The following is an 11,231-nucleotide window of genomic DNA, read 5'->3' as shown; positions in this document are numbered from 1 at the left end:
TTTTCTCACCGATCACAGAACATCTCCACGGACCTCATAGTATGTTTCAGAGGAATCGAATAAACTGCTTCTTGCATAAATTCAAAATTTTCAACCAAAAAATTCAAAATCCTTGTTTTTCCACGAGGGTGTGTTTCAAGCAATTTACAAGCACACAAAAAAATCGGGTTGGTTTTGATTAATTTAATTTCCAAAATCCATTGAAACGCTGGACTGTCTGGGACATCGTTGTCACATCTAATACAGTCATGCATGCAATTTCTGTATCTAACAAATTATACTTATCTAACTACAGTCTTATCAGTTGCCAGGCACAACAAATAATCACTTTTACACCAATCATTAAATCAATATAGATGTTTCACTGTATAGAGATGTGCCAACAAAGGAGCAAAAAAAGATCAATAACTAGACCTCACTTTAAATAAACAGTGAAAATAAATAAATAAAGAAAAACAAACAAAACATGCATGTGCTTGTTATTTGGTTTAGCTGGGATTGAACTGTGCACTGTGATCATTTGTACTGCTCTGTTGCATTTTGATGTTGTGATAAATGCATTGTTATGGATTTTGGATTGGAGCTGAGGCAATCTATTATGAATGAGCATGAGTGAAGCTTCTGTGCCACAATTTCCTCAGCCATGTCACAGACACAGATAGAGCAGAGACTTGGCATGAAAGTACACAGTCAAGTTGGGGATTGCTGTCCATGGTAACACGTCAAATGGGCACGCATGTTAAAGAACCATTGAGTACATTGTCCTGATCTTGGTGTAGTCTGATCTTAATCTAGAAGTCATGCAGACTTTGATAAATTCAGTTGATATTCTGTGTATGTGGATAGGCAGGGCCGGACTATAGCGACAGGAAAAAACTAAGAAGTAAGAACTTCTATGAGAGAAGAATAATTAGGATGAGAACATTGTCACCATCCAGCCTCTTGTAATTCTGTATGGTTGAGGCAGCGATGTGAGGAGAATGCACACTCTTGGTGGCAGATGTGGAAGGTCAACACCACGCTGTGCTTTTGAAGTAAAGTCACAATTATTTTAAGATTATGCACGCGTGTCTGTGCTACACAGCTCCCGTCATGCCACATGGACATTAGCCCAGCAAACCTCAACCTTAAGACAAAGCATTAGTCAGGCTTGACAAGTATGATGTGGTTAATATTAGGCATGCAAATAGAGTGTTAAGGTCCACCAATGCAGTTAGTTGGATACAACAGGTTCATTACTAAACAATTATTGTACTGTACTTGTAGATATGATTTCTAGCCATGCACTTTAGCAGTTACACATGCCACCCAGAAATATTGCATTGGCCAGCAGCACCACTGAAGTGTTACAAATATGATGATGGTTTGTAGCAATGATGTTTAAATAATTTTGCTCCGTTACACTCACACCGAGATGAAGACAGAGCAACAGGTAAACAGACAGTCAGTCAGACAGGTAAACAGGTAAACAGACCTGGCAGTCAGACAGGTAAACAGGTAAACATACCTGGCAGTCAGACAGACATACGTTTTTGGATCATAAATATGCCACTCCTCCCATATACAGTAGTTCTACACAGAGCTAGTTTGCACCCATTGCTAGTTTGAGCAACACAATTCCATTGTAGCACAACCTACCTCCCTGCTTGTATGTATCCTATCAAAGTATTGCCCCCTAAATACCCAGGAAGGGCATATTCTAATCTATTTTGACAGTTTAAATGTGCCCTTCAGCCTTCTTTTTATCTCTGTTGCAATCACTGACAGAAATATCAGTTAATTTTTCTCCCTCTGACCCATATCCTCTATTTCCTCCATCATGTTTGTCATTGAATCATATGGTCTCTGATCTTTGACATCCATCTGGAGTAATTAATATCCACCTAGAGCAAATCTCTAACTGAGCACATTGCAAATGCCAGCCAGCCTTAGCCACATAACATATGAGTGGGTATTACACAGGGAACATTAAGCCTCTTTCAGGTAGGAGAGCTGTTCATTTTCAAATTAGTGGGAGACAGTGCTGTGCTGCTAATAGACAGTTTCCACACCACATCTCACAACCAATACAGGACTACAGTCAATACAGCCCTGGCCTACATACAGTACAAAACTATATCGAGCACACCAAAAGCAATTGGTGCATTGGTGCAATTAGACATGGAGTTATCAAGTAACAGATACATCTAAAGGATGAGTTTCCTGCAAGACCTTGACATTCTTTTGATGTGTTCCGCATGGTGAAAGTCAGATGGTGATAAAGTAAGTACAAATATGTTAATCAGTGTGGTAATGGTGGAGAGTGTTCCAGATCAATCCCTCCAGCTACACAGACAGTGATATATTCTATGATCTTGCGCAGCCAGCATTTGATTTATTTTCATGTTTAATTTCACTTCATTCAAGAACATAACATTTTGGTGAACTGGACACTTTTGTACCATTTATCCTCATTTACTCCCCAGAATGAGATTTCTTCATTAACATTTCAATCAGTGTTTCACTACAGGAGGACACTCAGTCCTCAGATTCACTTCTTGAATAAACTGTTGATTCTGTCACCACGATATCCCCAGGTGGAAACTGCAGTCAGCTTTATATTTAACATATATACTCGCATACAATGAACTGGCCTTCAGTCCCTAATGTGTATGTGCAGGTGTCTACACGCACACAAACACCTGCAGAACTAACACACACCTGCACACACGCACATGTCAAGGTTAGACTATTGTACTCAAGTGCCCGACACAGCAAGGGAAAAGGAATTGAGTGAAGAGTGTTTTAATGAGGAAATGGATACCAGAATACCAGGGCATAGGAAGAGAAGCAGAGGGTGGTGTTGTTTGGCAAAAAGATCAAAGAGACGTTCAGGAAGTATACAGATATTACACCTCAAACCAGTCCAAAGTTAGCACAGTGTGGTACGAATGGTAAAAACAGCAAGACACATTAACATTCCTGATGCGTAGCACACACCTCATGGAATAAAGGATGTTTTCTATTACTTTACAGTATGCCACAGAAAGTTGTCATTTGTACTCATAGATTCATATGCACTCTTTAGATTTAGTCTGAAAACTAAACAGATGGCAAAAAACAAAATTAGCATTAGTGGACATTCCGATTAAATTAAATCCAGAATTTGTGTCTACTGATGCATGCAATCCCTCTTAGGTTATGCTTAGTAAAGGATCATAAAGACAGTGCTTTGTCAAATGTGTTATATATGTTTCAGACAAATTAGGTGTCAAGGTGAAAATGTGTAGATGTGAAAGTCATCGGCGACAAAGCAGTCTAACTAAAACAGATTATTGCCTTCCACTCTTCATAAACATCATTAAAAGCTTGTTGCGGGAACTGTTCTGCTGTCACCGGGAAGTTTAGTGACATGGGTCAAAGGTGACATGCAGCTTTACCAGGTCTGGAATTAACATTTATACATTTATACATTTGTGGTTTATCCTAGTGAGCCATAAAGAGAGCATTCCTTCAATCAGAGTCGTCAACCAGAATAACCTCAGAACTGGATCTGGGGAACATGTCTGATTGCAGGGGTTTGCCAGAAGGAGTCTGTCATGGATCATTTCCCTTCAAAGGTTATGGTTAAGGTGCCGTGGTGATTGCACTTTGCAGTCCACCTGTGTTCAATATTCAAACATGTTGGCTGTGCCTCGGTTCACATGCTAAGTGTGTAGATTACATGAGATTATGCTTTGGTTGTGTCCTGGAATTGCTGCTGATGGACTGTGGTGGCTATCAAATGCAGAAACCAAATGCTTTCATTCAGAGCTCACGCAAAATATGTTTTGCATCTTATTGTACTCAACCATTTTGTCTAAACTCAGCAGAATAAATGGAAGCAAAACAAGCAACAAAAACGTTTTTACAACAAATACAGACCAAACATGGGATTGGACAGATCTGTCGTCCTGTCATGTATGTATTCTGAAGTGATCTGTCAGCATTCCTATGATCTCACAACAGTTTCCATCAGTAAAATGGAAATACCACCATTCTTCTTCTAAGCAGTGGTGTCTTCATCACATCCAGTCATAGCATAGAGCAGATGAGCTTCCTTTCGATTCAAGACAAACAATCTGATTGAAGTGGAGCTCTCATAAAGTCAAGGTTCTTATTTTGTAAATCATCCAATGTTCGTAAAACCAAAGGCATTTCTCATCACCGAACAGATTCCTAATCTACTTTTTAAAACATGATTGCTGACACCATCAGAAATGGGGGAGGTGAAATAACCCTTGGACAAGTATGTTGCATGTTCGTTGTATCAGATGCAGTTGTAGTTTCACTATAGTTCCTCAGAGAGGTGATAAAGAGCCAGGGGGCTCTTCTGTTACTGTAACCCAACTGCTGACTACATCTCAAAATCACCACCACCAACTCTGATATCTATTGCAACTGTATATATCAGGAACTAAATATAAATAAAGATACATTAATTGAAAATAAGTATACATCAAGAAAAACATTTATAATGAGTAATTGATTAAATTAATCTGTTAACCTGTATAGTGCAAACCATTTTGCCATCCTAAACATTTGACAATTAAATTATTGATGGTCTCAAATAATCCAAATTACACTATCACAAGATTTCATTATATTTTGTTGGATATTTTAATTATTAATGTCTATTTCCGTCTTATACAAATCATCAATATAAAAATGTATGCCAAAGGATTTTTTTTTTTTTTTATCATTCCGGGTCTCATAAATGATGTAAAATGTGAGTTCACCAATGTTCACATACTGAAATAGTTCCAGCGAAATAAGGATACAAACTCTCCTGTCTTCTGGCTGTAGCTCCAGGGACACACCAACTCTCACAGCATTATGGAAATGATCCAGATCTGTAATCAGGGGCAGTGACAGACGATTTAGATCATTCTCTGATCCTACTGTACATTGTCTTCTTAGAAACAGTGTCTGTCCACAAGTTCTGCTTGTCTAGTCATGATTAGTCCTGGCACGTGTGTGGTAGACTGTACTCTACTGATGTGTTGTTAGAGCTCTTAGTCTTAAACTGGTAGCTCATGACTTAACCTGTGATAGAGCCCTCTCTAAAAAACATACCTTCAAAATGAAGGTAATCTTTTTCACCGACTTACTATTAGAACTGAATGGCAATGGTAAGTCCCATGTAAATGTCGGGGGCTCAACATTTAACTTTAAACTCCAAGCTGCCCTCAGTAACTGTTGTTCTGAAGGTCACTTGCTGTGCCCAAATAACAATTGCATTGTAAAACAGTTGGAGGTCTTCCAAGGTACATACCAGGCGAACAACAGGCTGACACCAAAATAGCCATCTGGACAGGTCCTGCATGTCTTACGAGCCTTCTCATGCGGCGGCCATGACATGGATTGCTGTTGTAGCCTGTCAATGACAATCACCTGATAGAATCTCAAGGGAGGGTGGTTTGCTATGCAGGGTTTGATCCATTTATATACTCTGAGTGACACACTCTGTTTCCATCTGTGTCTTCATGCCCCTTGAGTGTGGCCACAGGGCTCTGACAAATGGGGTTTGTAGTAATAATGCTGGATAATACTGTAATGGCACAACTTTGCGCTCATGCACACACTGGTCTGTGCACTTTCATGCTTAACCACAGTGTGTATCTTGGCTTTTGTTACGAACAAATGGTTAGCTGTCTAATTAAATACTTTGATCCATTGGATCAGGTGTGGGGCTGTTTTCCTGGAACAGGACCCTGGCTCCTATCTGGCTCTTCCCACGTTTGACAGAACCTAGACATCCAATTGGAAATAACATTGATTGGAGATGGCAGTGAGAAAGATATTGTGATACCTTAGGGTTAATTAGACGGTCCAATTGATTTGACGCAGTTAGTCAATACGCTAAATAATTCACAACAGATTACTACTGGTAGTTCTTTCGATAAAATCTTTAACATCCTTCAACCCAGTGGTACCCAGAAAACCTTCCTGTACAAATGGTATGAAAGCTTTGCTTAACCATTATATGAGGGAGAAAGAAATCCCTCATCTCATTCAGTATTTATATTCACTTACTGTACCAGTTCTCACTTCTCATCACAGGAAATCTCTGCACTCATTCAGTATTTACTGGCCAAATGTTAAGACAGTTGAAAGACAATCAAGAAAGGAGGTCAAGAGGGAAAAGTTGTTTAGCTCAAGAGATGAATTTGAATTTGAATTTGAGCAATCCAGATTTAGTCCACAACTGATGTCATTGGCATATTTCAATTTCATGCAAGTGATAATGCATAAGATGGTGTCCCATAGGCAGTGTATTTGAATAGTCATCTGTAAACAATTCCATAGCACAAACTTTCTTAGCTATGACAGCGTAACTGTCCTTATTAAACCACCTGTTTACGGATACTGTTTATCTTGTAATCCTAAACTTACATGTGGTTAGCTGGTTATTTGTCACTGTTTATCTACAGTGTCATCATCAGGTTTATGCAGTCAATAACGCGTTTCTTTGTCCTCCTAAGACTTTACCCTGATGTTATAACAACAAGCAAATTATGCACAATTATTAGTGTGTACCTGTGGATTGCTCTTGTGAACTGTTAGGGACCTTTGATTCACAGTGCTGTAGACTTATCCAAGAAGCATCAACCTGTTTGGATTGAAATACATTTGGGTTACAGAGACAACAGTCTTGTAATGGACACAGCCAACTCATCTTTGTTCTTGTAGATCAGTACTGTAAACTGCCATGTATGTATGGTCCAGGACAAGAGCAATTATGATGCTTTCAACCGGGGTCTGCCACAGATAGACTATTTAAATCGCCATTCCCCCGTTCTCTTAATATGCTACAAATCCTTGTAGATCTGACCATCTGTCTCATAAATAAATTGTAATCCATAGGGCTCATGCTTGCTTACATATCCTATTCATGAAAACTAATAGTCTCTAATTATACTTGATGTAATTTTCAATGAGAATGATTTAAAAATATATATAATTGCAGTACGGTGTCTGTTTGAGGAACTGTGTATCCTGTTCTTTGTTGTTAATCTCATTCAACATCTGTGCTAAATCAACAGAGAGATCAAATAGCTGTCCTGAAGCACGGCCATAATGGTTAAGATTGAAATAGCTGGATTCAAAGAAGGACCCGGGTGTAATTGTCTACCCTACTGAGTCCCCGTGGCATCTTGATGATGTACATCCACAGCCCTCTGTCTTAAATAGAAGCACAAAGCATGGCCTTTTATAGTACTCCTCCTATTGTTGGCGGCCTGGAGGCTCTGGGAGGGGGTGGAGATGACACCTGGGCATAGAGAATAAAGGGCTCCATCCTCTCCAGGACTGCTCTACCCAGAGTGTGCCAGACCCCTCTGAAGTGTCATTCCTCCCCAGTATCTCCGGAAAGTACCCTCAAAATGGCACCCAAGAAGAAGGAAGAACCCCCCAAACCAGCAGCCCCCAAGGCCCCTGAGCCTGAGCCTGTCAAGATTCCAGAGTTTGATCCCAAAGAAATCCAGGTACAAATTCATATTGACTAGACTACACATTTGCACTTGCTATTGGTTGGGAGAAATGATCTGTATGATTGGCCTGTGCATTACCATGGGATAGGGGAAAATTATGCTGAATCATTTGGAGTTTAGGGACTGGAGATTACCAAGCCATACCCAGGTTACTTCCTTTACAGATAAATACGTTACATTACTATCAAAACTTGATAACAGAAAGTGGATTATTTTATTCAAATTTTAGCAAGGTTAGATTTCCACTACAAAATGTGAAATGCTTTAGTATCCTCTTTCCTAATCTTGATATCAGGTTCTGACACTCGAGGGCATGAGGGACCTTGCTTAGAAAGGATTCTCAAAATGGTCTATTCTGTCCCTGGGAGTCACATCTGTGTTTAAAGAGCATCAGAGACACCATGTGACATGAGCTGGGCAATGCATGCAAATGGACTTCCTGCAGTTCTACTGTGTTAAGAGGGTTTATGCATGCTGTGATAACTAGAGAGTAGAATATAATTAATAAACAGCCCTAACTAACTAATATTTCATCACATTTGACTTGTTCCATGAGCTTGACACTGTCTTTAGTGTTTAGAGACATTAGCTGGCAGATTGGAAAGCTCGTGTTATGCTGAGTCTGGCTCTTTTGAATGCACAAACATTTGCTAAGTTAAAGAAGCAGGTAAATGACAATGAGGAGAAAGTCACACAATACGATTTTCATCATGTTTATGAATGGCAGACCACCCACACAGCTCTGCCTGTTTTTGCAGAAAATAAGCGGGCAGAAGAGGGGGGAAAAGAATAGAAAAATATATGAAATTCTTACCAAGGCCATATATCTATAAATACTTAAAGAAAAAACATTGCTTCTAAAGTACTTTTGCACAGCTTCTCTCTAGGGCTGGGACTCAGCAGACCCAGACAGACAGTGATTAATGATCCCTTTTGTAATGAATCCAACTCAAACAGTACTATATAAAAACACCAGAAGGCTTTTGTTTAAGCGGGTGGTTTGTTCACCAATTCTTACTGTGCTTTCTCTATAAATAAAGTAGATAAGGATATATATTTCTTAACTGTTTTATGATTTAGGATTCAATTCTGTTTGTCTCATTGTCTTAATGCAGCTCAGTTCCCATTCAGGGTCCAGAATTTTCTCTTCAAGTTTTTGTTCAACTTTTCCAGCAACAAGACTTACAGCTTTGACTCTCATCTGTGATGTATAGACATTGTTGATGAAGCAGTTTGTCTTTTGGTGAAGTGTCACTTAATCATGTATGACATATGCCGCCCCCTCTCCTCTGTAACAAAAACAACTTGTGGTGCCACATGAAACTGAACAAACGTTTGGTGGAGGGCACGTGTGATATGGAGTGTCTGACACAAGGTCATCCATAAACAGATGGAACAACCTTGGTCCGAATGCTTCGAATAAATAGAGAGTAATTTGAGCTTACGGAATCTCCTGAGTGTTTGCACATTTGATAGAAGAATTTGACATGTGGGAGGAGTGACACAAGGAAAGTCAGGGGTCATGCTTAACAGTTGGTCTTCTGTTTTAAATGGTTATTGTCACCACCGTTAAACACAGCTGATTGGAGAACTGTTTCATTGCATGATTTTAATCATGCTTGAATACACCTGTTAACCCATAATTTTGGAATTGATAAAACAACATTTTGTTTTCTTTCCAGCTAGAGTTTACTCCTGAGCAGATTGAGGGTAAGAACAAGATGCTTTCACTGTTGTTGATATGTTTGTTTGTCTGAGTGCTCCAAAATATTTAATATATCTGAGAAGACAGTTTAGTACTCTGGATTTATAGACTTGTATCTTTGGCTACTATTAACATTCAAGACACAGTTGGACACATGCATACGAAAATAATGGTTTGTAAACAGGATTGTAAGTGCATCCATTAGAGGCAGCAGGGTGTTGGTTTACGGATAATAATAGTTGTCATTGAAGGACTGTACTCTTAAGTGAACAAATGCAAACTGCTGAACAGCATCAGGAAAACAGATAATGTAGCAGTTACCCCCCCCCCCACACAAACACACACACACACACACACACCCACACGCACACACACACACACACACACAGAGTAAGATAAGCATTGTCGTAATGTTATAATAGCAGAGATGGTGTACATTTTCAGATTCCCTATGACTGTTGTCAGATCATACTCTGAAAGCTTGGTTAAACACCTGATAATCTCTTCTCTTCACAGACTTCAAGGATGCCTTCCAGCTGTTTGACAGAACGCCAACCAATGAGATGAAAATCACGTACGGACAGTGTGGTGATTTGATCAGGGCTCTGGGTCAAAACCCCACCAACACTGAAGTAATGTACGTCCTTGGGAAACCCAAACCTGAGGGTAGGTCCCCCTTCTGTTGGTTTCTTTCTCTGATGTCACCAACATCTGTATCTACTAATGAACCATCAGTTGACTCCCAATGCTGGTGGATGGTTGAGCTGGATCAGTGGTGACGTTGGATCTTGTACTACGCAGACATGCAGACCAAGATGCTGGACTTTGACCAATTCCTGCCAATGCACCAACACATCTGCAAGGCTAAGGACCGCGGGACGTTTGAGGACTTTGTTGAGGGTCTGAGGGTGTTTGACAAAGAGGGTAACGGCACAGTCATGGGCGCTGAGCTCAGACACGTCCTGGCAACGCTGGGTAAGTCCTGTGTCTCTTTCTAACCTGAGGCTGAGGCCTTTATCATCGTAATCCTACTTAGTGATGCAATACTGTGATCAGTTAAGCCTACGGGTTTCTAAGACATAGTTCATGTTGTATTTTGGGAGTTCTGTCATATGGTAAACAATCTTCCATTTTTCTGGGTACAGGGGAGAAGATGAAGGAGGATGAGGTGGAGCAGCTTATGCAAAACCAGGAGGACGCCAACGGCTGCATAAACTATGAAGGTGAGCAAACAAATCCTTTTTCAATATATTAATATAAACCATATTAGTTCTGGCAAAAATGTACAAATTGCACCTCTTTTCAAGGTTCATTTGGATGCCCAGTTTTTTTAGGCCTTCTCCCAGTTAAAGTACAGAATGGTCTCACTCATTGTCTTTTCATTTTTTACAGCTTTCGTAAAATACATCATGGCATCTTAAAGAGGTACATTATAAAATATATAAATATAAAACAATTTACAACTCAAGATATTCTCATTTCGGTGACCAGATGTACACCCCAGTGATGTAAGTGTGGGAAGTGACCAGTGTGCTTGTCTTGTAACAGAAAAACAAGATGCCGGAATTTTGAAGACCGACTGCTTATTTGTTTGTGTAAACTCCAACCCATGTCTCTGCTGTCATGTGTCCCGGATTCTGTCAATATAAAATAACTTTTCACTCTGCTTTTCCTGTTTTCCTGTCAAATTGCTTGTTCACACCAAATATTTTGTGCAACACTACTGTCTATTTTGTGAAGATGGTAAATAAACTGAAGGATTCATATTCATAATTTTTTGTTAAGCTTATTTCTCTTTTAGTAGTTCAAAGACCACACAAACAACATATTATGTTTTGTAGTACTTTACTAGAGGGAAGTCAATGGATGAGAGTAATCGAGCAAAAGGCGTGGTGGATGAGTCCTGGGATCTCAGCAGGGCCTCTCGGAGCTCAGCAGATCCCCCCTCGAGGTGTCTTGATAGCAGAAGAGGAGCCGGAGAGTGGTACACAAGAATAGAAACTTGCGAGTGACAA

General features: G+C 39.8%; 1 protein-coding gene across 1 annotated transcript; it reads left to right on the top strand.

The window, feature by feature from the left end:
- The first annotated feature begins 7,341 nt into the window (after nucleotides 1-7,341).
- On the top strand, nucleotides 7,342-10,989 carry myl13 (myosin, light chain 13). The gene is made up of 7 exons (XM_067252872.1): nucleotides 7,342-7,505; nucleotides 9,194-9,221; nucleotides 9,733-9,882; nucleotides 10,018-10,191; nucleotides 10,362-10,439; nucleotides 10,609-10,641; nucleotides 10,765-10,989. The coding sequence occupies exons 1-6, from the start codon at nucleotides 7,404-7,406 to the stop codon at nucleotides 10,635-10,637; spliced, it is 561 nt and encodes a 186-aa protein (XP_067108973.1). The 5' UTR covers nucleotides 7,342-7,403; the 3' UTR covers nucleotides 10,638-10,641; nucleotides 10,765-10,989.
- Nucleotides 10,990-11,231: the final 242 nt, after the last annotated feature.

Source organism: Osmerus mordax, chromosome 16 (assembly GCF_038355195.1).
Source record: "Osmerus mordax isolate fOsmMor3 chromosome 16, fOsmMor3.pri, whole genome shotgun sequence".
Classification (NCBI taxonomy): domain Eukaryota; kingdom Metazoa; phylum Chordata; class Actinopteri; order Osmeriformes; family Osmeridae; genus Osmerus; species Osmerus mordax.
This window is presented reverse-complemented; position numbering and strand designations above follow the sequence as displayed.